The 27,786-nt window shown below is 36.3% G+C and overlaps 1 protein-coding gene and 1 pseudogene across 1 annotated transcript in view; one reads left to right on the forward strand and one right to left on the reverse strand.

The window, feature by feature from the left end:
- CD2AP (CD2 associated protein) overlaps nt 1-27,786 on the reverse strand; it is a 137,004-nt gene that overhangs the window by 102,459 nt on the left and 6,759 nt on the right. The window contains exon 2 of the mRNA XM_032861979.1: nt 7,070-7,230. Within this exon, the coding sequence (XP_032717870.1) occupies nt 7,070-7,230 (161 nt within the window). The remainder of the gene's footprint in view (nt 1-7,069; nt 7,231-27,786) is intronic.
- Nucleotides 25,982-26,355, forward strand: LOC116870378 (annotated as a pseudogene).

A 27,786-nucleotide genomic window follows, 5' to 3' on the forward strand; every position in this document is an offset into this window, starting at 1 on the left:
AACAGGATCCAACAGTAAATTAAAAGGATTATTCAACACGACCAAGTGGGATTTATTCCAAGGATGCAAGATTGGTTCAACAACCGCAAATCAATCAATGTGATATAACACATTAATAAGAGAAAGAACAAGAACCATATGATACTCTCAATAGATGCTGAAAAAGCATTTGACAAAGTACAGCATCCTTTCCTGATCAAAACTCTTCAAAGTGTAGGGATAGTGGGTACATACCTCAATATCATCAAAGCCATCTATGAAAAACCCACCGCGAATATCATTCTCAATGGGGGAAAAACTGAGAGCTTCTCCACTAAGGTCAGGAACACGGCAGGGATGTCCATTATCACCACTGTTTACAACATAGTACTAGAAGTCCTAGACTCAGCAATCAGACAATAAAAAGAAATTAAAGATATCCGAATCTGCAAAGAAGATTTGCAAACTCTCCCTCTTTGCAGATGATATGATACATTATGTGGAAAACCCAAAAGACTCCACTCCAAAACTGCTAGAACTTGTACAGGAATTCAGTAAAGTGTCAGGATATAAAATCAATGCATAGAAATCAACTGCATTTCTTTACACCAACAACAAAACAGAAGAAAGAGAAATTAAGGAGTTGATCCCATTTACAACTGCACCCAAAACCATAAGATCCCTGGGAATAAACCTAACCAAAGAGGCAAAGAATCTATACTCAGAAAACTATAAAATACTCATGAAAGAAATTGAGGAAGACACAAAGAAATGGAAAAATGTTCCATGCTCATGGATTGGAAGAACAAATATTGTGAAAATGTCTATGCTACCTAAAGCAATCTACACATTTAATGCAATCCCTATCAAAATCCCATCCATTTTTTTCAAAGAAATGGAACAAATAATCCTATAATTTATACAGAACCAGAAAAGACCCTGAATAGCCAAAGCAATGTTAAAAAAGAAAGCCATAGTCGGTGGCATCACAATTCCAGACTTCAAGCTCTATTACAAAGCTGTCATTATCAAGACAGTATGATACTGGCAAAAAACAGACACATAGATCGATGGAACAGAACAGAGAGCCCAGAAATAGACCCTCAACTCTATGGGTCAACTAATCTTCGACAAAGCAGGAAAGAATGTCTAATGGAAAAAAGACAGTCTCTTCAACACATGGTGTTGGGAAAATTGGACAGCCACATGCAGAAAAATGAAACTCGGCCATTTCCTTATACCACACACAAAAATAGACTCAAAATGGATGAAGGATCTCAATGTGACAAAGGAATCCATCAAAACCTTTAGGAGAACACAGGCAGCTACCTCTTCGTCCTCAGCCACAGCAACTTCTTTCTAGAAACATCGCCAAAGGCAAGGGAAGCTAGGGCAAAAATGAACTCTTGGGACTTCATCAAGATCAAAAGCTTTTGCACAGCAAAGGAAACAGTTAACAAAACCAAAAGACAACTGAGAAAATGGGAGGAGATATTTGCAAACGACATATCAGATAAAGGGCTAGTACCTAAAATCTATAAAGAACTTATCAAACTCAACACCCAAAGAACAAATAATCCAATCAAGAAATGGGCAGAGGACATGAACAGACATTTCTGCAAAGAAGACAGCCAGATGGCCAACAAACACATGAAAAAGTGCTCCACATCACTCGGCATCAGGGAAATACAAATCAAAACCACAATGAGATATCACCTCACACCACTCAGAATGGCTAAAATTAACAAGTCAGGAAATGACAGATGCTGGCAAAGATGCGGAGAAAGGGGAATCCTCCTACAATGTTGTTGGGAATGTAAGCTGGTGCAACCACTCTGGAAAACAGCATGGAGGTTCCTCAAAAGTTGAAAATAGAGCTACCCTATGACCCAACAATTGCACTACTGGGTATTTACCTTAACGATACAAACATAGTGATCTGAAGGGGCAAGTGCACCCGAATGTTTATAGAAACAATGTCCACAATAGCCAAACTATGTAAAGAACCTAGATGTCCATCAACTGATGAATGGATAAAGAAGATGCGGTATATATATACAATGGAATACTATGCAGCCATCAAAAGAAATGAAATCTTGCCACTTGCGAGGACATGCATGGAACTAGAGGGTATTATGCTTAGCGAAATAAGTCAACTGGAGAAAGACAATTATCATATGATCTCCCTGATATGAGAAGTTGAGAGGCAACGTGAGGGGTTTGGGCGGTAGGAAAAGAATAAATGAAATAAGATGGGATCGGGAGGGAGACAAACCGTAAGAGACTCTTAATCTCACAAAACAAACTGAGGGTTGCCAGGGGGAGGGAGGTAGGGAGAGGGTGGTGGGGTTATGGACATTGGGGAAGGTATGTGCTATGGTGAGTGCTGTGAAGTGTGTAAACTTGGCAATTCACAGACCTGTACCCCTGGGGCTAATAATACATTATATGTTAATAAAAAAATAAAAAATTATTTTAAAAAATCATACACACCAGAATACTACTGATTATGTGAAAACTAAATCAAATACTAAAAACACCAGTCATTATGCAAAGGGGAAAAAAAAGTGTAGGGTTCAGAACATACCAATTTAGACCTATGCAACTTTGGAACCTGAGCACTAAAAATGGAAATAAAAGTAAGTAACAATAACTGAAACCTTAGAAAATGGATAATAAGTGGGTAAAACTTAAGATTGCCCAAGAAGATGACAGATGGATTCCTCTATAGCTATTAAAAATGTATAAAAACAATAAAGTAGAAAGGTTGGTTTACAGATATTAAGATAATGCAGAGAAAAGAGGAAGTAAGCACCAGGAGCTAAAAGATGGAACTTCTTACGCTATGACTGTCAACTCTGAGGAAAATACCCAGATGATCACCTTAACAAAGGTGGGGGGGGGAGTTTCACTTGGGGTGCCTGGGTGGCTCAGTTAGTTAAGCATCTGACTCTTGGTTTCAGCTCGGGTCATAATCTCAGGATCCTGAGATCAAGCCCCGTGTCAGCTCGATGCTCAGCCTTGAGTCTGCTGGTCCCTCTCTACTTCTCCCCTAACATGCTCACACATGCAAGGTCTCTGCCTCTCTCTCTCCTCCTCCCTCTGGAATAAACAAAATCTCAAGGGGGAAAAAAAAAGGTTTCACTTAAAACCTAAAAGAACTCCTGTTTACCCAAACAGCCAAGATGAGAGTCTCTCCTGTTCTTACTGAAATTATAATTCTACACTCTTTATCACAGCTCCTTTTACCTAGAAAATAAACTAACACAACTTTCCCATTGTCCTGACATCATTCCTCTATTTACCATTTTTTAAAGATTTATTTATTTATTTGAGAGGGAGAGCATGCATACAAGCATGTGTGCAAGTGGGGGAAGGGGCAGAGGTAAAACTCTTCAAGCTGACTCCTTGCTGAGTGCAGAGCCTCACCTGGGACTGGATCCCACAACCCATGAGATAATAACCAGAGGAGAAACCAACAGTCGGACACTCAACCAACTGAGCCACTCAGATGCTCCCATTTACCAATCATTTATGAGTTAACTACACGGTGTCATAAAAATATGTTGTAGCCTAAGTGACTATGTAATGTATCACAATGAAACACATATTAAGTTTTAAAAAGTTGCAACCTGATTATTATGCCAATGTCTGAATCACACAAAATACTATTTGTTTATGCAAAGGTAAAAATGTATAAAACTATGTATTACAGGGATACATATAATTTCAGAATATGGAGTTTGGGAGGAGAGGGAAATGATAAGGAGGTAACAAAACTCAATTTTTTCTGTAATATTCTATTATGAAAGCAACACTCTAAAGCAAAAACGCCAAAATGAAAACATTCTATACATAAGTTCATGGATCCCTGCTCTATATAGTCTTTGAAACTATTTTTTAAGTCATATAAAGATGAAATAGCACTGCAAAGGAACAATGAAATGAACAGTCTGTCAGAAAACAAATTTAGTGTCCATGAAGGTTTTTTTCAATAAGCTGCAAAAATTATTTGACTTTTCTATCCATCTTCCAGCTCAACTGGAATGCTCTTCAGTACAGCTATCTGAAATAACAACAGGGGTGTGAGTGGTTTAGAGGAAGCCAAGTTAGTTCTGCAATCCACTCCATAGTCTTATGTATACAAAATAACCTAAGTACCTTAATGTAACAGTACATTAAGCATAAAAGGCTTATTTTCAAGGGGACAGTGAATTATAAATTCTAACTTTTCCTTAAATCTTCATATACACAGCTGAAAGTAATAAAGCCAATTTTTTGTCTATCACTATTGATTGCCTGTGGTTAATTTTTTCAATAAAAATTTTACTTTAGAATAATTTTAGGTATACAGAAGAGTTTACAAAGGCACAGAGTTCCCATATCCCCTTTCTTCTGTTCCCCTAATGTTATGTCTTGCATAACCATATTGCAGTTGTCAAAACTAAGAAATTAACACTAATACATCACTACTACTAACTAAACCATTGACTTTATAAAGAACTCATCAGTTTTTTCATTAATATCTATTTTTTTGTTCCAGAATCCAATCCAGGATACCACAATGCATTTGATCATCATGTCTCCTTAGGTTCCTCTAACCAACATCAGTATCTCAATCTTCCCTTGGGTTTCATGACCTTGAAATTTTTTTTTCAGCCCTGGTCAGGTATTTTGTAGAGTGTCTCAGATTTGGGTTTGTATTACTGTTTTTCTCACACTTAGACTGGGATTATGGGCTTGGGGGGTAGAATAAATACCACAGAGATGAAGAAGATACAGGATATCAACCTAATATATCACTGCTTATGTTAGCTTTGATCACTTGATTATGGTAGTACTTGCCAGCTTTCTCCACTGTAATGTTACTATTTTCCTCTTCCATCTATTTTTTAGTCCAGCCCATTCCTGAGGGATGCTTTTGAGGGGAGGGGGGGAGAGGAGATGAAGGGTAAGGAAGTATCTACAAATATTTGAAGTAATTCTGTGAGATTTCTCCCTTCTCCCCATTTATTTATTAATTCAACCATTTATCTTTATCAACCATTTATCTGAACTTATACATATTTATGCTTCACTTGGGGTAATAATCAAATACTAGGCTATTTTATTGCTTAAATTGTTCCAGTTCTGGACACTGGAATCTCTTTTAGATTAGCCCCTATGCTGTTTTGACATGAGCCATCGTTCTGTGGGGTTTTTTGAGCACTTCCTTACTTTCTGGTACTATGAGATGCTCCATGGTCCATCATGTATTTTCCTTAGCACAGCCCTAGAATCAGTTATTTGTCTAAGGAGCCTTGCTTCCTTGTATTGGAGAACAATATTTAAAAACCAAAATCGAGACACCGGGTATAGTCATTGCTACTAGTGTGTCACTGTTTCTAGGCTATCTCAGTGGACAGCTGAGAAATACATGTATGTGTATTAACACAAGTATTAACACACAAATTTATAAATACATCGTTATATATTGGTACATATTTTAAACTAAACATGAGTTCATACTGCTGTCTCCAATTCTAATTTGGTACCTGGTAGTTACTTTTTATTCCCAGATTATGCTTCCCTCTACTATCTAGCATTCTCAAACGGCATCCTCTGTTCTCAGGCAATTCATTAAAGTCAAGGTCTAATATTAGTTGTACTGAAACAGGAAAGTAACATGTATTTCAAAATGGAGTCCTGTGATAGGTCATCTTCACTACTGAGAACACAATTAAGAGAACTATATAAATACTTAACTTTTAACTTATTTTTTTTTTTATCTAACGTTCTATTATTTCAGTATGTTATCTCTGAAAAGGCACTTTCCTTTTAAAAAAAGAGAGAAATGAAATGAGAGGTCAATGCGATGGCTTCCTATATATTATCAATGTACCATTTTAAGAATAAAAAAAAACAGAGAAATTATGTGGCTTGACCTATAGCATACCACCAGGGAAGGACAGAGCTGGAACTTGACTGTGTTTTAAATCCATTTATTCTACTCCAATTACCAAGGAATCTGCATTACACTCCATTTCAGGTTATAAGAAATAAGTCGGTTTATAAAACAAGAAGTAAAAAATGAAAGTGACCTTCTCCTATAAGTTCAAATCCCTATTACAGTTTTTCTTAGTCGTTTCAAGAGATAAAATATAGTTGGGTAAAGTGCAGTTAGTTCACTTCTGAAATCTATTAGTATTACAGTATGAATTCATATTTAAAGGTAAAACCATAATTAAATACAAATTATTCAGAGAACAAATATTCACTAAATATCCACATTATGCAGGTGGATATTACTACATAAGATGAACAAACAAATGAGACACAGTCTAGCCTTCCCAAAAGAACTCATAATTATAATCTAATGAGGCCAGTGATACAGCTAGGAATAAGAAAACTAATATAGGAAACAAGACAATTATAAGTGAAGTAGAAATATATAGGTATTCTTTATATTTTTCCTTCTCTAAACTACTGAGAACTTTGTTTGCAAATGATTTAAGAATCTTGATTGTTTTCTGGCAGAGGTGACCAGAATATTTACTAAAAAAGGAATGTTTGATGGTTAATGAGTAAACTGTTACTTTGATAAATACATACTGCAATGCTGAAACTTAACAGAGGAATCTAAGATATCTGTAAAGAGTCTGCAAAAGTAACAATATACAATTAGACTTGAGTCAACTACCCTGGATTTCAGTTCAAATTCTAGATCTTCTTAGCTGTCAACACCAGGTAAACCATGTAACCTCTCACCTATATGTCGCCATATTTAAAATGGAGTTATCATCTGCCCTACTTACAAGACTTGTAGGTTCAAATGAGAATGTACACAGCAAAAATGCTTTGTAAATAAAAGAGTGCTACCCAAATGCAAAGTACCATTTATTTTTCTAAAAAGAGAGACAGGTAGATATATACAGACACATATAAACACACATACATACAGTGTAGTATTATTACCTACCAAGACACCACGCAGATGTGGAGTAAAAAATTTACCTTTTTTGGGTATATAAATACATGTATAAAATATATGTATTTCTTAATGATTAAATCCTATGAACTAACAGCTAGAAATTTAAGTGAGAGTACTTACCTTAACAAAATTATCAGGAAACATTCCTCTTCTCCCATTTAATTCTCCTTCTAGCCATCCTTCCTCTTGCAGTTTTTTCACATTTCTGATGATTTCACCAACTCGAATAGTTAATTCATCATCATGCACAGCATCATAGTCATACTCCACAATATAGTCAACTAAAAAAAGAAAAATAAATGTCTAAAACTTAATTCATGAAATAAAATTAACCATATTAAGAAACTTAAAACTAAGAAGCCTGTTTAACAACAATATTACAAAGACATTATCAAGGTTTACTTCGACGATTTTAAGTATTTGGCTACATTTGCAAATTTCTTGACTGCCTTAGTATAAAACACTGTACAAATTTTCAGTAGAAGCCTCAATACAATATATAATTCATGTCATCAGTTGTTCTTATGGTCGGATGTATATATTGTTAGTGACAGATAATCTCTATAGTGGTCCCTATGATCCCCATCTCTTGATATTCATGGCTTTGCGCAATTTCTTCTCCTTCACAGGGGACATGACTCACGACTGACTTTCAACAGACAATGACAAAGAAGATACACTGTATAAGACTATATAACATTATAATGTCCATCTTGCTCGGAAACTCTCACTCTTGCTGTCTTTGAATTGTAAGCGGCTTTGCTGTAAGCTGGCCTATCAAGAAACTGATGAAGGTCTATGAATGACAGCCAGCAAAAAACTGAGGGCATCAGTCCAACAGCCCACAGAGAACTAAATGATGCCAACCACCATATAACCTTGGAAGAAGATCCTTCCCCAGCTGATAGCCCAGATCTAGCCAACACCTTCACTGCAGCCTTGCACAGTACCCAGTTAGTCACATCCAGACTTACTAAATCAAAATAACTGTGAGATAATAAAATGTGTGTTGTTTTAAGCGGCTAAGTTTATGGCAATATTATTACTACATAAGAGAAAATGAATACACCCTGAAGTAAAGATTAGTAAGGATCTATTTTACCACCTTTAAGTACAGAATTTTAGATTATAGGACATCATATATGCATACTATTAATATTTTACAGGGCTCAATACAAGAAAAGCAGTAACAGATCCTATTCAAGATGGCAGACTAGCCATACCTCCAATTCATCTTCTCTTTCTCCTATAATTTTTAAAGAAGAACACACACACACACAGAGTTACAACCAAAATAAAGGGAAAAGGAGTATGGGCAGACATTGTTGATTGCCAAACCAACAGCCATTCCTACACAGACTCCCCACCTCCTCTTCCTTTCTTATTGAAACCTGATTTTGTTCAGGTATTTTGAGATCATGTACTTTTACAAATGTGACTTTCCTCATTCCGAGAGAGAGTTAAATCTTTTCTAGTCCAGACCTGGGCTTTTCAAATAATGATGTATAATCACGTCATCTTGTTGACTTGCAGAAGTCATCTTATTCAATCTTGCTTTTATTAAAAGTGTACTCTGAAAAGGCCCTGGATATCTAATGCTGCTGGTCAAAGAGGAAATGATCTAAAGACAATTTATTTACTAAACACAATTTATTTATAACAAATTCACACACACAAACACACATGCACACATACATGCATGCACAGACTGGTTTTCAAATACACGTGTGATGGATGGATTCTACCAATAAGAATACGAGCAAGGTTTCAGGGAAAGTTTTATCCAATCTTAAAAACCAAACAGAAGGAAAAAGATGTCTTCCTAAAGACCTTAGATATTCCTCTGTAAGAATGTAATGCCTCGAACTGCTGTAACTATTTAAGACAAGAAAAAGATGAAGAGATTGTCTCATTCCCTTAAGACAAGAAAAGATTACAATGGAAGAGAAGAAAGATGAAAATGACCTAGATCTTTACTAGATTCATCAAACTGCTATATTAAGCAATCCCTAAGTTACAATACTATTAGTTTTCTTGTTACAGAAGTAGTTTTTTCTTAACTTTTTTTTTTTTAAGATTTATTTATTTTAGAGAGAGAGAGAAAGCACACACCTGAGCAGGAGGGTCAGAGAGAGAGGGAGAGAGAATGTGAAGCAGACTCCACACTGAGCACAGAGCCCAATTTGGGGCTCTATCTCACAACCCTAAGATCAGGACCTGAGCTGAAACCAAGAGTCAGACACCTAACTGACTACACCACCCAAGGGCCCCAGTTTTTTTTTCTTAACTTTTAAGTAAATTTTAGACAGAATTTCTACTTATGGCTGAAAATCCCTACCTGAGAAGAAAGCCCAAAACCAAAATTTTCCAATTTATGAAAATGGATCCATAACTAATAAAGCCAGGAATAGAAAGCCCATAGAATTTCAGGAAACTATAACAGATACCAAATTGCTCTGCAGAATCCCACAGAAGCTAGAAATTCAAAAAAGGAGGGCTTATGGGAAATGCAAAACTGAAAATAGGGGAATTATCTCTACATGGAAGAGCTAACACTCACTATCAATCACAATAGTTCCAAGACAATAAAGCTAAATAGACAGGCATTTTTCTCTGACCGCCATAAACTAAAGGGTTTATCTCTACCCCACCCTCAAACTCCCCCCCACCCCAACACACACACAGTTTGTGGAAACTAGTACAGCTCCTATGGATGAGTGTTGGTTTCTTACAGAAATGACTACTGATTTCCAGAATTTAGAGGTTTCCAAATCAATGTGCAGCTCCCCGCCTGATAAGTGTAAAATAAAACACTAAGTCCTACCTACATAGTGTCCCCAGCTTATTATTCATTCATAAATATGAATAGACTATCATGAAAAAACCATAATAAAATGAAAAATTACTCCTGGATGAAACATACACCTACCTCCCCGCTTTTACCCTCCAAAACAAATGAGTCCTAAAGCCATTTAGGTATAGAAGAGCACAGAGGGAGAAAGGGTGAAGAAGTTGGAGGCAGGGGGTGGGTGGGGGGGTCCTGATGTGAGAAGTTAAAGACCAAGAAGAGTAAAAGAGGTATCCAAAATTGGGATGGGGGTAAAGGCCGGAGTCCAGCTATCAGAGTCAGAGCACATCCACATATGGGGGTTTCCCTAGTACATCATATCAGCACTCTAACGCAAGGTGAGGAGGACATCCATGTAGGGGCAACCTGACATGGTGTATCAGACCCCAAGCACAGTGGAGAGGGCATCCAAGCTGAGAGCTAGCTTGCTAAGGAGTATCAAAGGCCAAATGTGTTGGGGGTGGGTGACAGATTTCCATGAAGTTATAGAAGGGTAAAGGCAACCTAAAATGAGGACTAATAGCTCAAGGAGAGAGTGAAGAGTAACAGCTGAGATGGAAGACTAGCTACATCCAGGGGATTGATCAAATTAGTAAAAATACTAAGGATAATGGAAGCCAAATTTCACTGTGTCAGAGAAGGGAGCTGCACACAAAGGAGAAAAAGCTAGATTCAATAATGTGATACTAAATGAGAAGTATCACCATGAACTAACAGTTTTCAATACATCGATATACACACACATACCAGCTCTGTACCACTGAAAGGGCCTGAAACTAGCAACACTCTAATGGCAATCAGCAAACCTAATGCTGAGATCTTAAAAACACCACTTTCTACTAAAAAGAACTAGGAATCCCTTGGAAGACAGGCAATTCCACCACTAAGGCAGGAAAAGTAAAAGATAAGCCTGGGACACAATAATGCGCCACAAAGCAAGGAAGTTAAAAAAAGATAAGGTGATGCCAAAGGACAGAAAGAAGTGATACAAAAAGGCTCCTACTACCCAAATCAGGACAATTTGAGCATCAAAATGAACAATGAAAGTAAAAGAATATGTATCTCACTGAATAATGTAAGAAATCATGACTCCATGCATGTATAAATAAATGTTATTTTTTTAATTCTATGGTTGGATTGTGATTAAGCAGAAGACCTGGCTTGTAGAAAATACACAATAAAATATTCAGAAGTGAGGTGCCGCCTGGGTGGCTCAGTAGGTTAAGCCTCTGCCTTTGGCTCGGTCATGATCTCAGGGTCCTGGGATCGAGCACTGCATTGGGCTCTCTGTTCAGCAGAGAGCCTGCTTCCCCCTCTCTCTCTACCTGCCTCTCTGCCTACTTGTGATCTCTCTCTCTCTGTCAAATAAATTTTAAAAATCTTTAAAAATAAATGAATGAATGAACAAATGAATGCATAAATAAATAAATAAAATATTCAGGACAAAGATTATCAGTCAGGAAAAATGTCTTTGTATTGTACTTCTGTACTTATTTCTACAATTTACTACTTCAAAATAAAAATTGTAACTATGTATAAATTTGTATTCTCAAGAGATACAATAAAGTTCATAAAATCAGAACAGAATGCTATAAAAAAAAAAAGAGAGAGAGAGAAAATAAAAAGGGTTGAGAAACCTGTATTTTCCAGGATGCCTAGGTGGCTCAGTCAGTTAAGCATCTGCCTTCCCCTTGGGTTATGATCCCAGGGTCCTGGGATGCAGCCCTGCATCAGGCTCTCCCTGCTCAGCAGGGGCCTTCTTCTCCCCTCCCTCTGCGGCTCCCCCTGCTTATACTCTCTCTCTCCCCCCACCCCATCAAGTAAATAAATAAATAAATAAAATCTTTTTTAAAAAATCTGTCTCTTCCAACATGTCTCATTAACTTTTTTTTTTTTTCTTTTGGAGAGGTGGAGACAAATCCAAGAAATTTTTCCAGAAAAAGTAAAGCAAAAAGACATAAAGAAAATATAAAAGAAAGATGATCAATCCAGACAACTCAACATCCAATTAAAAGTTCTAGAAAAAAGAGATAGAGAAAATAGAGAATTGACCAATAACACAAGAAAATACTCCAAAGCTAAATGAAACAATCTTCAAATGCAAAGAGGTCTATGACAATCTATGAAAGAGGTCTATGAAAAGTATAATAACAGAAAAGTAAGTACTCACATCTAGATGAAATTTAACAAAGATAAATACTTCCCTAAAAGCTCTCTGAAAAGAAATAGTTCATCTACAATAGAGAGAATCATCAAAAGACTTCTCATCTAGGACACCAGATTCTACTGGAGAAATAAAAAGGCAAGGCCACTTAAGTATTAAAGGAAAATGAATTCCACACTCAGCCAAATCAGCAGGCTAGTACAGGGTGTAACATTTTCACACAGGCAAGGAAAAGGAAATTAACTCCTACATATGACCTTACATGTTACCCAGTAAAATAAAAAATATGAAACAAAAGAGAAGACATGAAATGCAAGAAATAGTGAGGCCAATCTCAGAGAGTAAGTAAAGTGCTAAAATGGCAACTGTGCAACAAATCTAAAACAGTCTAGAGTAAGCAGGAGACAAAAAGTTCTAGAAGGTATTTGGGGGAAAGGAGGAATGAGGAATAGACTGTTCTTTAATCAACTTTAGATTTTTAAAAGCTAATAATACATGTAGTAATCACTAACATAGTAAGAGTATAAAATGCCAAACAAAAAACACTGGACTTGCAGTTTCAGCTCCAATATGTGAAAAAAATTAGAAGCTGTCACTCCCACCCCTACAACAAGAAAAAAACTAAACTGAAAGTCACCGACTTTCCCTGGACCCATCAGAAAAATGAAGATACAAGGCAAATTGCCAACTCAAGATACAGAGACAGACATATCCAGGATATCAAAGCCAAGAACTACTAAATCACCTCAAATACAAACAAGTGGAACCATTCCCAGGGCTGTCATAACAATCACAAACTAGGTGACTTAAAACAGGAAAACTTTATATTCTTTCACTCTATAATTCTGAAGGCCAGAGTAGAAAATCAAAGTATCAGCAGGACTGGGTCCTCCTGAAGGCTCACAGAAAAGAATTGCTTCACATTCTGCCTTGGCTTCTGGAGGCTGCCAAACATCTCTGGCATTCCTTAGTTTGCATAATTCCAACCTCTGCCTCCATCTGCACATGACCTTGCCCTTCTGTATGTCTCAAATCTCCCTCCCCTTACTCTTTTTTTTTTTTTTTTAAAGATTTTATTTATTTGTCAGAGAGAGAGAGCAGAAGCACGGAGAGCTGGAGGCAGAACAGGCAGAGGGAGAAGCAGGCTTCCTGCTGAGCAAGGAGCCCAATGTGGGACTGGATCCCAGGGCTCCCAGATCATGACCTAAGCAGAAGGCAGAGGAGCCACCCAGGAATCCCTCTCTCCCCTTACTTCAGTAAGAACACCACTCACTGGATTTGTGGTCAGTCCTAAATCCAGGACAGTATTATCTCTTAAGATGCTTGGTTACATATGCAAAGATTTCATTTCCAAATAGCACCAAATTCATCTATACCAAGGCTTAGAACTTGAACATATCATTTCGGTGGAAGAAAGTTAAGCCACTGCAAACACCTAAATGGTACTTTTGATGAACTACTAGAGGCTGAACGTGGAATAGCATCACAGTAGGAAACTTCTGGGAACCACAGTCTCAGGAGAGTCACCCATTGTTATGGTTTTATTTCCAGGAACCCCACCAGATTCTCAGAGTTAAGAACCCATAAAAATCTCCTTGTGCTTCTCACAAGGAGAAGGTAAAAGAGGTCACCCTAAAGTAAGGAGAAACCAGAGCATTCACCATAACAAAGACTTAATTTCCACAGAAAAGACTTTACCAGGCCATATCCCATATGCAGTAAGGTATGGGTTTCTCTGATTCCAGTCCCCACTTCCCCTTCTCTCAGACTAATCAAGATTACAGTCCCACAACACAAACCCACTAAGAGTTTGAGATTTAATTATAAGATTATAGGAGGCTTCCGCTCTCCTACACCTTTCCACCACACAAGTGAGGTTCAAGTATAATAAAAGCTAATCACTGCTAAAAAAGTTTTGCGTGGTATAGATTCCATCTGAGGAAGAGTTCTTAGAAAAACCCAAAGGCAGCCAGGAAGACAAAAAAGGACTCTAAAGAAATGTGAAGCCTCTGGCACCTATACTTAGAGCAAATATTAAACACAATACAACTCTTGGACAGACGAATATAAAATCTCTCACTCAGTATCTGTTTATCTGAGCTCCTATTCCCTAATACATAGTGTCCAACTTTCAACAAAAAACTATACATCATGCTTTTAAAAGGCAAGGAAAAACAAAAAGACAAAGCAAGCATCAGACCCAGACTCAAATATAATACATATTTTGGAATCAGACAGGGATTTAAAATAATTATGATTAATATGTTAAGGGCGGTAATAGGGAAAAAAAGACAACAAGAGCAGATGGGTAAGGTAAGCAGACAGACGGAAACTCTAAAATCAAAAGGAAGTGAAAGAAATAAATACTAACTAAATAAAGTTATATATAATGAAATAAAGGAGGTTCGGGTGGCAGGTCACTGCCCCAGGAAATGATGGGTCGATGCTGAAAGTAGGCACCACAGCAAAGGTGGTATCTCAGAGGGGATCCTCAATGGCAGCACCTCAGAAGGAGGTTCCAGGCATGGTAGGATACACTGGCAGCAGCCACTGAGATGTTGACCAGTTGGCTGGTGACCTAAACTGAAGGGACAAGTGGCATGCTTGGCATGCACAGCCCTGAGGCCTTGCCTCAGTTTTCTAAACTTCGGGCTCCCTTCCGCCAGACCCTTATGCCCAGAATCAACAACTTTTTCAACCCTCTCCTCCCCCATCTCCTGGAGCTCCATGTGGGGCAATGAAGAGAAACTTCCAGCACTGATATGGCCCTGAGGGGTTGAACAATAGGTCCCTGGTGACCAGGAGGAAGGAACTGTGGCAGGAAAAGGGGGAAGGGACTGGGCAAAAGGGTGTGAGCTTTCTACACCTATCCCCACCTCTTCTCTCTGCCATGGCCCATTCTGTGGAAGCAGCTCTCCTAAGAACCAGGGCCTTGGAGGTGTCCTGGTAATTATGAGTGGAAGTAGCCAGCACCACCATCTGGGCCTTAAAGAAAGTGGTCAGCTTTACCCGGGAATCAATATGCACAGTACACTGGCAGAAATGCTCCCAGGGCTCCTGAGGGTTCCACAGCAGGGGCAATAAGCAAAGGAGCAATCCTTACACCTGCTCAAAGATGACATTCAAATAAACAAGAGCTTTTCTGTCAGAAGTTGCATGTGTTGCATATACTGTTTGATTTCACAGATGGCTTCAGATTTAAGACCAACAAAACTAAAAGAACAACACTGAATGAACTAATTGAGTATGCTTCAATTCACTGTGGGGTAATTTGTCGAATCAGTATATTGTGATAAATCAAAAATGCTGGCATCTTCCATACTCCTCCTCCAAGTGATAATCTTGATTTTGATCCAGAAAGGGATGAATTTGAGGCCTCTTGGCTTCACATACAATTGGTGTCAGAGTTCTTAAGATATTTGGAGAGTTCTGGTTTGGAGAGCACTGGAAAGTGATGTATGGGCCAGAAATTTGTAAGATAGTTTCTGACCTTTTTTCTTTTTTTTTTTTTTTTTATTTATTTTTTTATTTGTCAGAGAGAGAGAGAGAGAGAGTGGGAGAGGGAGAAGCAGGCCTGCCGCCAAGCAGAGAGCCCGATGAAGGGCTCCATCCTGGGACCCTGGGACCAGGACCTGACCCAAAGGCAAACACTCAACAACTGAGCCACCACTTGCACCAGTTTCTGACCTTTTCAACAGTGAAGGTATCTCGGAGAACATGAACACCTGAAGACTGTTCTGCACTGAATTTATAGGAAATTTCTTGGAAATTTCATTAAAAAACAAATTACCGACACTCTCCTCACGTTTATATATGAAACATTTCCAAGGGGTTGCTGAACTCCTTGAAATATTAGTAAGTTTTATCAATGGCCCTATGCCATACCACTGAAAGCAGAACATAAATAATTTCTAATGAAGGCTTTTATTCTTATGCATACTGCAAAAGGATTGGCTTTGTCTCATGCTCAGCTAGTCTACTGTGCTGAATAGCTTCTAGAGAAAGATACAACACTAACATAACCAGTGATCACAGGACTGCTAAAATTTTGGCCAAAAACATGCAGTCTGAAAGAGGTGATGCTTTCAGAAGAAAGTGAGAAATCTTAGATGTTACTGAACCACACAATTCCGAAGAACTTTTTAAGGAGAAATCCAGGTGTGTATCCAGTTCTCAACTTTAGCTTGGAGAAAGGGTACCGTCACTTCTGGAATAATGAATATATCCTTAATTTGAGGATATTAATAAAATCAATAAAAACAATAATATTTGGCAGTTTATAAAAAAAAAAGGAAGATAACAACGAACTTCTAAAATTAATATCATACACCAAACAACACACCTGGGAAGCTCAGATAATACAAAGCAGGAAAATGTGAGAAAAGTCTACACCTAAGCATACCCTACTCACACTGCAGAAAAACAAACACAGAAATTCTTGAAAGAAGCCATAAGGAAAAAAACCACCTTACAAATAGAAGAACAAGCATAAGAATTACAGCAGACCTCTCTTCAGAACACTTAAGAGAGGGGAGTAAACTATTCAAAGTACTGAAAGAAAAAAACTACCAACTTAGAAAAAAACTACTAAGAGAGGGAAGTTTACAAAGATAACAGGTCAACCTTAAGAAATAAGAAAAATCTCAAATAAATAATCTAACTTTATATCTAAAGGAACTAGAAAAAACACATACAAAATTCAAAGTTAAAAGGAGAAAGAAAATAATAAAAATCACAGCAGAAATAAATGACAGAGATTTTTTAAAAATAGAAATGATCAATAAAACCAAGAGCTGCTTTTTGAAAAGATAAATTAAATTGATAAAACTTTAGTCAGATTCATCAAGGAAAAAAGAACTTAAATAAATAAAATCAGAAATCAAAGAAGTAACAACTAAGACTACAGAAAAACAAAGGATTATTAAAATACTACTATGGAAAATTATATGCCAACAAATTGGCCAAACTAAAAGATATGGATAAATTCCTAGAAACATGTAATCTTCCAAAACTGAATCAGGAGGAAAAAGAAAATCTGAATGGACTGATGACCAGTAATGAATTAAACAAACAAAAGGCCAGGACCAGATGCCTTCCCAGTTGAATTCTACCAAACACTTAAAGAGTTAGTACCTTTTCTTCTCAAACTATTCAAAAAAATAGAGGAAGGAAAGAGCCCAAATTTTATTCTACAAGGCCAGCATTATCCTAATACTTGAACCAGTAACATACAAAAAAAGAAAACTACAGACCAATTATCTCTGATGGACAGAGATGCAGATATCCTCAACAAAATATTAGCAAACTGCATTCAAAAATACACTAAAAGAATCGTTCACTGCTATCAAATAGAATCTTATTCCAGAGATGCAAGCATGATTCATATCCACAAATCAATCAACATGATATATCACGTTAACAAAATAAAGGATAACACCCATATGATCAACTTAATAGATGCAGAAAAAGCATCTGATAAAATTCAACATCCATACATGATAAAAACTCTCATCAAAGTGGACTTGAAGAAACACACCTCAACATAATCAGGGCCATATATAATGAACCTATAGCTAATGTCATACTCATTGGTGAAAAACTGAAGATTTTCCTTTAAGATTAGGAACCCACCACGCCACAAAAGAATCAGGAACAAGACAAGGATGGCTACTCTTGCCATTTTTATTCAAAACAGTACTAGAAATCCTAGCCACAGCAAACAGACAAGAAAAAGTAATAAAAGGTATCTAAATTGGTAAGAAAGAAGTAAAACTGTCACTATTTCCAAATGACATGGCCCTGTATTTAGAAAAGCCTAAAGACTCCACCAGAAGATGTGAGAATAAATGAAGTCAGTAAAATTGCAGAATACAAAATGAACACCCAGAAATTGGTTGTATTTCTGTACACTAATAACAAAATAACAGAATAAAATAGCTAGGAATAAACTTAACCAAGGAGGTAAAAAACCTATACTGTGACAATTATAAGACACTGAAGAAAGAAAATGAAGACACAAATGGAAAGTTATACCACGCTCCCAGAATAATTAATATTGTTAAAATGTCCATATTACTCAAAGCAACCTATAAATTCAATGCAATCCCTATCAAAATACTGAAAAGTATTTTCCACAGAACTAGAACAAATAATCCCAGCACCTGTATGAAACCACAAAAGACACTGAATAGCCAAAACAATCCTGACAAAGAAAAGCAAAGCTGGAGGTATGACAATCCCAGATTTCAAGATATACTACAAAATCATAATAATCAAAACAGTGTTATTCACACAAAAACAGACATTCAGATCAATGAAACAGGATTGAGAACCTAGAAATAAACCACACTTATATGATGAATTAATCTAAAACAAAGGAAGAATGTACAATGTGGAAAAGACAGTTTCTTCAATAAATAGTGTTGGGAAAACTGGACTGCTACATGCAAAAGAATAAAACTGTCAGACCACTTTATTACACTAAGTAGAAAAATAACTCAAAATGGATTAAACACCTAAATGTGAGACCTGAAGCCATAATATTCCTTTAAAAAAAAAAAAAAGGCTGTAGACTTTGACATTGGCCTTAACAACATATTTATAGACATGTCTACTCAGGTAAGGGAAATAAAAACAAAAATAAACTATGCGGACTGCACTAAAATAAAAAGCTTTTGCACAGCAAAGGAAACCATCAAAAAATGATATAGTATAGAAAAACACAATGAAATTTCAAATGATTAAAGAGTATATATTACATATATTATATATAATATGTTGTGTGTGTGTGTGTGTAAATATATATATATATATTTATATATTTATAGTTAGAGACCAAACTAAATGTAAAGTACAAACCAAATCTGTAAAATATATCTATTTTTTAGGATCTGAAATATATCAAAATAACTTTACTCTGTAGAAATTTACAGGTCTTTTCCTCCTCCTTTATTCTGTGTTTTCTAAACTGCCTAAAATGATCAGTTTAACAATCAAAGATGATACTAATGTTGGTAATTCATAATATACTGTATTTACAGAATGTTAGTGTGGCAGAACCCCAATTATGCAAGTGCTCCTTATGGTCATGTCACTCTTTTCCAGCTAGGAGTCATTCCAAGGCGATACAAGAGGGTATCTGATATCATGCCCCACAGTATACATCAAAACCTTTCACCCAGAAGTAGAGCTAGTTAGAGCCAAACTGAGATATGTTTCAAACCTGAAGGAATCATTAAAAGCTGTAAATCCCAACCACCCTACTCTAATTAATTCTCCTACAATTTAGTTACCAAGACTAAACTCAATACAAAAAGGTTAATCCCAATCTTCCAACATCACTTCACAAGTTCTACAGTATACATCATATGGAACAAGAAATGTTCCTGACTTACAAATGCACTGTTTTTCAAGTTCTTGTCTATTTACTCAATTTGATAGTGCAATCTGATCTTAGCCATCTACTTAATTATAACGCCTATATTTGGATATGAGAATTGTTAAATTTCTCTAATGATATTCTTACATATAAAATGTATATACATATACACTATATATATATATATATACACACACACACATACACAAGGTCTTTCAAAATACTGTAATAGTGAGTCATGAAGTGTGGCAAAAAAAGTCAGCAAAACAATGAACTGCTCTTTAAATTATGCTGAATTACTCTAAATTATTTGTGTCATCCTGTAGGAGAATTATACTGAATTGACTTTCAAATATTTTATCCACTTTAACAAAATCTCTACTCAAAAGTTCAACTTTCAACAGTTCATGTCCCAGTGAAATCTACTTATTCCTTAAAAATTAGTTTGTTGTGGGGCACCTGGGTGGCTCAGTGGGTTAAAACCTCTGCCTTCAGCTCAGGTCGTGATCCAAGGGTACTGGGATAGAGCCCCGCGTTGGGCTCTCCCCTCGGCAGGAAGCCTGCTTCCCTTCCTCCCTCTCGGCCTGCCTCTCGGCCTGCCTCTCTGCCTGTTTGTGATCTCTGTCTGTCAAATAAATAAATAAAAATCTTTAAACAAAAAAATTAGTTTGTTGTAAAAGCTATTTTATACATAGCTCAAGTAGCATTCTATTTTTAATTTTTTTCATATAAACTACAACCAAAAACACTAACTTCTTATTTAGTAGAGCTAAATGAACCAGATCTTCCTAAAGTCAGTAAACTTCAAAATAAATTCATCCTAGACTTGGGGGGATATTTCTGACAATATAAAAATAGCCATTCTAACACCAGACTTAAGTTGGGATTATTTAACTAACCAATAAACAACAATAGCACTCATATAGTTATTAGCTCACTCTACAATCCACCTCTAAAACATCTCAAAAGATTAAATACTTCAAAGGAGCCTATCAGGATGAGCAATGAAAAATAAACTAGAGCCACAAGAGATTACAGAATACACAAAGAGATTTGTCAATTCAACACTCTAGAATGGGATACTGCAGAGTTGGGGTCAGATTCACAGGCTCAGAGGCATGTGACAACCTATGAAACTGGGCTGGTTCTTGGTTAGGCTATAAATTTCCAACCCTAAAAATCTCAATTAAATGGATACATTTCTATTTAAAAAAAAAAAAAAAAACAACAACAACAAAAACACAAATTACTCAAGAGACTAAAAATAAAATCAACAGCCATAATCGAGGAATAAAATCAGAAAATGGCCTAAAAATAGCCTCAAAAACAGTTCCCAAAAAACAGATGATTTGTTTTAAAGGTTAATTCTTTCAAAACTACCAAAGACATAAAATAAGCATACAAAGCTTCACGATCTTAAAATAATCATTATTTAAAAACAATTTAAGTGATATTAAGACCAAAATTGCTCCCACAAATACACTGTCTAAAACACATAAGGTTCTAAATAAAATGCCAATAAAGGGAATGCAAATGCATAGAAAATAACCCACAGAATAAGCAGGGGATAGAGGTTTAATCTTGGAAAATCTGGGGAAACTGGCTGGCTCAGTCAGTAGAGCATGCAATTCTTGATCTTGGGGTCATGAGTTCAAGCTCCACATTGGATGTAAAGCTTATTTTGAAAACATAATAACTAAATCTTGGAAAATCTGATTTATCATATAAACTGATAAAATAAAAAAACCACATGATCCAAAGATTCTAAGTAGCATTCAATAAACTTGAGCATTAGTGTATTTTGTGTGAACTCAATCCCTCTTGTCCCAGTAAAAAAACTCCTAACATGCGGTCTTAACCTCAAGCTTTGCCTCAGAAAACAAGCTTCAGGGCCAAATCAGCAATTCAGTTCTTCTCAGGATAACCAGATTTATAACATGTACATTCATACCTAATTTACATTAAGGCAGCAGTTCTCAACCAGGATAATTTTGTCCCCACATGGGACATTTGGCAATGTCTGGAGACATTTTTGGTTGCTATAGCTCAGGGAATGCTATTGGTATCTAGTAAGAAGAGGCCAGGATGCTGCTAAGCATCCATCAATGCATAGGACAGTCCCGCTCAACAAATTAATTTATGGCCCAAAACTGCTAAGGTTGAAAAATTTTATATAAGGAGAAATATGCCACATACCAATTTTCATTTCATACCATATCCCATAAATTCTAGTTGAGTGAAAAAGAACTTTTCTCAAGGCACCTGGCTAGCTCAATCAGAAGAGAGTGCAACTCTTGATCTCAGGGTTGTAGGTTCGAGACCCTCACTGGGTATAGAGATTACTATAAAATTCAGCTTAAATTTTTTTTTTTTAATTCTCTCTCTCTCTCTCTCACACACACACACACACACACACACACACACACACACAGGAAAGGAAAAGGAAGAGGGTAAGGGGAAATGCAAAGAAGGGAGAGGAGGGAATGGAAGTAAATACCAAAATTGTGGTGAGAAGCTTCTAAACTTCAAGCAAACAAAACAATCAAAATTTAAGAGCAAACAAATTGGAAACTAGGAATAAATACTTGCAGCAAACCAAAGAATTAAAAGCATTTCTAAGAACCAAAAAGAAAAAAAAAGAAAATACAACCAAGGTTGAAAAACAAGCAAAAGAAAATATAATATTTAAGATGAAGTACCTCAATAGCCTAAGAATTTAATCCTTGCTTTAAAAAAAAAAAAAAAAAAGGAAAGAAACATATTTTCTTAACTTTGCTGCATGGCAGGCGGGGGGTAGCGGCATGCAGGGGGATTGCTGGTACTATTTTTAAAGAGTCTATATTTTATTTTTTAGTGATTTTTAAAAAAAAAGAATAAAAAAGTGATTTTTTAAAAACAAAGGAAAGCCTGAAAAACAAGGTTAAAATTCTTAAAATCAAGAATTTTTTTTTAAATTATGCACAAAATATCACTGGTATTATAAGTTCACCAACTCTTCTGCCCTAATAAACATGTATCCTTCTGGTAATGAAAAACCACTTCATAAAAAGGATAATATGAGCAATTTACACAAATTTCAAACAGGTTTGAGTTGTATTCACTAGCGAATATTTACTTTGGTCCTAATCAATACAATACAGATAGATATCATAATATCTAATTAGGTCTGTCAAATTAAATGTACTCTATATTACACCACTGGTTATATCACTAAACATTAACCTTTATTTTATTTATTTTGCAAAGGGCAAAATACAAGAAGTTAATAAAAAAAATTAACAAAACATTGGGGCACCTGGGTGGTGCAGTCAATTACTGCTTTTGACTCCTGGTTTTGGCTCAGGTCAAGATCTGAGTTACAGGATTCAGCCCCACTCAGGACTCTGTGCCCAGCACAAAGTCTGCTTAAGACTTCCTCTCCCCCTACCCCTCTCCTCTACTCTCTCTGTATAAAAACATAATCCACTGTAAATTCAAAAACAAGTATAAGCTTTATTCCAAAGAAACTGTAATATAATAGAAACACTTTAATGGTTCCACCTGTTATTTCCTATTAAAAAAATAAAAGATGAAAAATACTTTTAGTTTTTATTCCCAGGATTAAATACTTATTTTTCACCAGACCAAAAGTCTTTACCAGAAACTTCTTTCCAGGACTATCTTTATGTAAATGCAGAAATGCAAAATTGATGAGCATTGCTTAATGTCATTAACCAGTGACACTTCATTATTAGGTTCCCTAAAGTCATCCAGAATGTCAGAATACTAATAAAGAAAATTTCCTCAAATCCATTAAAATAGAACTGATAAACAGCATTTCTTACATTTTTTTCAACAGAGGTAAGTAAAGCACTCTAAAGATAGCATACACAAAACCCACCCCTCCTTTTTGTATCTCAAAGAGTGCACAAAAGTTTGCATATCAGGTACTCATTCAAAGGGTATTCAAAGAGAAGAGAATTCGTGGTACAAGAAAATTTTTATACAGTATTACATTCCTTTTAATATTATTAAATCAGATCTGTAAGTGACAGATGTCTACAAAAATAATCTAAATTTAAAAAACGAAAGTACTTGGTGCCTGGGTGGCTCACTGGGTTAAAACCTCTGCCTTTAGTTCAGGTCATAATCCCAGGATTCTGGGATGGAGCCCCACATTGGGCACTCTGCTCAACAGGGAGCCTGCTTCCCCCACCTCTCTCTCTGCCTGCCTCTCTGCCTACTTGTGATCTCTGTCAAATAAATAAATAAAATCTTTTTTTAAAAAAAGTATTTTAATCTCGCAAAGGCCAATTACTTAATAATTAGTTGAAAATAAATAAACTACCATGCACAGGTGACTAATGGCTCCTTCCAAAATAACAAATCCTAACAACAAATATACAAATCCATCTGAAGAGCAAAGAAGTTGGAAAACTGAACTAAAAATTCCTCATTCAGATTTTTATTCCCACTATTAACCTTGAGAAAACACTACAGATTATCAGTTTTAAGCACATTTCAAACCATATAAAATACCATGTATTTGTCATAAAATTTTATAGAATTCAGCAAAAAAGTCTTATGATAGTCTACTGGGCACGTAAGTAAAAGACCAAAGTGTAACACACAGTTAAAATTAGTTAAAAATCTTTTAAAAGAAAATAATTACCTAAATACAGGTATAATGTGTAATACCAATCCACAACTTTAGGGTGATAGGATTTAAATTTCTTTATTCTTAAATCACATTAGGATAGTCATTTCAATATGTATTACTTGCTCTATTTAGCTCAACTTTCTCCCCACAATGTCTTAGGAAATAATTAAGAGGGGACACCTGGGTGACTCAGTCAATTAAATGTCCAACTCTAGATTTCAGCTCAAGACATGATCTCAACGTCATAGGATTAAGGCCCACATCAAGCTCTGCACTCTGCTTCTCTCCCTCTACACCCCCCGCCAAGCGTGCATGCACTCTCTCTCAAATAAATCTTAAAAACACAATTAAGAGAACATGCTTTAAGATCCGAGCAATAAAAATTTGATCCAGCCTTCCCCACATCCTTTCCCTGACCTTGGGTGAGTAACAATGTCTTTAACTTCAATTTCTAATTTTGAAAATGGAAACAATGATGTTTTACCCCAGAATGCTCCAGTGAAATTAAATTCTGAACAAAATACCTAGCATTGTAAGCATTCCCTAAGTGCTTATAATGAGCAAAATATCAATTAAAAAGAAATTTTAAAGTTATCAAAAAATGGAAAGTTGCTTCAAAAGACAATTTCACTCTAAGTTGACCTTAAATGTGTTTTAAAAAAAAAAAAAGTGTAATGAAGTTATATAACTGCAAGAACCTATAAGAAAATCAGAATCATGAAATCATTTTATTTTCTCCATGTTTCCGAGCAAACACCAGAAGTAAATATGTGCATTAAAAAATAAACCTAGGAGCGCCTGGGTGACTCAGTGGGTTAAGCCTCTGCCTTCGGCTCAGGTCATGATTCCAGGGTCCTGGGATCGAGCCCCACACTGGGCTCTCTGCTCAGCAGGGAGCCTGTTTCCTCCTCTCTCTCTCTGCCTGCCTTTCTGCCTACTTGTAATCTCTATCAAATTAAAAAAAAAATTTTTTTTAATTAAAAAAAAAATAAAAATAAAAAATAAACCTAAATCCTTACACTCAAAGAGATGTTAATTCAAGTTACCAAAAAACATTATCTGGCCAGGGCTGAGAGCAGGGGACTCTTGTTTTATTTCTCTTTGTATTTCTCTTTTATTTCTCTTTGTATTCCCAACCCCCATCAGATTGCCTAACATGCCAAATGTACCCAACAGCTATCTGTAGCACTGAAATGAAACACATACTTAATACTCAGTCACCAAATTTTTGAGTGGCTGCTACTGGAAGGTAGCCACTTGTTCCAGGTATCTCTAAGGAAAAAAAAAAAAAAAAGAAAAAAAAAAGAAAGCTCTGCACTCCTGAAGGTTATACTCTATAATTATATTATTTTTTTAAGATTTTTTTTTTAATTTATCTATTATTTGAGAGAGAGAGAAAGAATGAGAGGGAGAGAGAGTACGAGAGGAGAGAGGTCAGCAGGAGAAGCAAACTCCCTGTCAAGCAGGGAGCCTGATGTGGGACTCGATCCTGTAACTCCAGGATCATGACCTGAGCCGAAGGCAGTCACTTAACCAATTGAGCCACCCAGGCGCCCCTCTACAGTTATATTATAAAACGGTAAGACAAATAAGCAATAAACATGTAAATAAGGAAAATACAAAGTAAGTTACAATGTGGAAAGAATGGATTAAAAAAAAAAAGTAGGACAGGATAAGGAGGATCAGGAATGCCTATTATCTGTAACCCCAATGACACCTCTCAGAGGAAGAGTTAGGAATTGCAACAGAGTAGGAATTAAAAGTCTAACACAAAACTGATATTCGGAGAACACATTTCTAAATAACTTAAAGTTAGTTGTTTCTTACTCTAAAGAATAAATAAAAATCATGTAGGAGAGTATACATTTTTAAGATCAACTTTAATATTTCCTAAAAACATTATACTCTGCTTTAGCCAGGACTGATGGTCTCAATTTTACAAATATGTCAATTTCTATGTTGCAAGTGAGCGAGCAGAAGGCAGTTCGACTGCGAGAAGAGCAATGTCTAAATCAAAGGAACCTGTTTCTTCAAACTCTTCTGGCAGCAATTCTGACAGTGAGGTTGACAAAAAGCTAAAGAGGAAAAAGCAAGTTGCTCCAGAAAAATAACAAGAAAGAACTGGTGAAACTTCAAGAGCCCTGTCATCCCCTGAGCAGAACAGCAACAGAAACAATATAACATGTTTCAGATCCAGAAAATGAGGTAGGTCCGTGGTAAGGACTTTAAAGGAAAGTTCTAACTGATATTAAAGAACACTGGATGGATCAGAAGATGAAATGAAACCTGAAAGAAAAGGTATTCCTTTAATTTCCGAGCAATGGAGCCAGCTGAAGAAAAGATTTCTGACATTAACGATGAAGCAAGAGAACTATAAAATCAGAGCCATATAAAACCTGTAACGGTTCTAGTTGTTTTAATTTGCCTTTTTACATTGGCTTTTGTTTTCTAAACATTGTTTTCCAAGCTGTAGTATATTTGGACTTCAGAACAATTTGTAAGATGAACATTTTTTATAGCCTTATTAAAAGTGTTCTGAGGGGCACCTGGGTGGCTCAGTGGGTTAAAGCCTCTGCCTTAGGCTCAGGTCATGATCTCAGGGTCCTGGAATCGAGCCCGCATAGGGCTCTCTGTTCAGCAGGGAACCTGCTTTCCCCTCTCTCTCTGCCTGCCTCTCTACCTACTTGTGATCTCTGTCAAATAAATAAATAAAATCTTTAAAAAAAAAAAAAAATGTGTTCTGAGCGAAGCTGTCAAGCTTTATTAGAAGGCTTGCTTTGTGCCCACCACCTGGTGTAAAATAAAATTAATACAATTTTTTTTTATAAACATATATTTTTATCCCCAGGGGTACAGGTCTGTGAATCGCCAGGTTTACACACTTCACAGCACTCACCATAGCACATACCCTCCCCAATGTCCATAATCCCACCCCCCCTCTCCCAACCCCCCTCTCACCATCAACCCTCAGTTTGTTTTGTGAGATTAAGAGTCACTTATGGTTTGTCTCCCTCCCAATCCCATCTTGTTTCATTAACTCTTCTCCTACCACCTTAACCCCCCATGTTGCATCTCCTCTCCCTCATATCAGGGAGATCATATGATAGTTGTCTTTCTCCGATTGACTTATTTCGCTAAGCATGATACCCTCTAGTTCCATCCACATCGTCGCAAATGGCAAGATTTCATTTCTTTTGATGGCTGCAAAAATTAAGTAATACAATCTTAAAAAACAAACAAATATATTAACTTTTATACTAAAAACCCAAAACAACTTGGCAATTATAATAATCACGACAAATAAATGCTCTAGAAATTTCACTCTTCTAGTTATCAAAATCAGTCTAGATGTTAGGTAAATTTCTGGCCTCAGTACATGGGCACTGATAAATACTAACAATGTTAAGACAGTTTTAATATTTCAGGTATAAGGATCTTAAAAATATCAACGCAAATGAAGGTATACCTTACTCCAAAGACTCAGTGCCAGGAAAAGGGGGGGCGGGGATCTATCTATCTATTTATCTATCTATCTTTACTACTGCCATGTCCTTACCGCCTTGACTACTGCGATGTCACTGGTCAAACTAAGGAAAGATAAACAAATCCCATTTGCCTTCCAACACAGGAATCTATATCCTGATCTTCCTTGTGCTTCTCCTGTAACATTTTAACATTTCTAAAAATGGAATACATCCTCTAAATGTGCTACATTCCCTCTCATTTGGATTTCTGATGACTCAAATATTAAGCTTTATTCCTATCATGTTCATATCATATTCACATCGTAGCACTACAAGCCATGCCA

The sequence above is a fragment of the Lontra canadensis genome, unplaced genomic scaffold, assembly GCF_010015895.1.
Source record: "Lontra canadensis isolate GAN:19392208 unplaced genomic scaffold, GSC_riverotter_1.0 scaffold23, whole genome shotgun sequence".
In the NCBI taxonomy this organism is placed as follows: Eukaryota; Metazoa; Chordata; class Mammalia; order Carnivora; family Mustelidae; genus Lontra; species Lontra canadensis.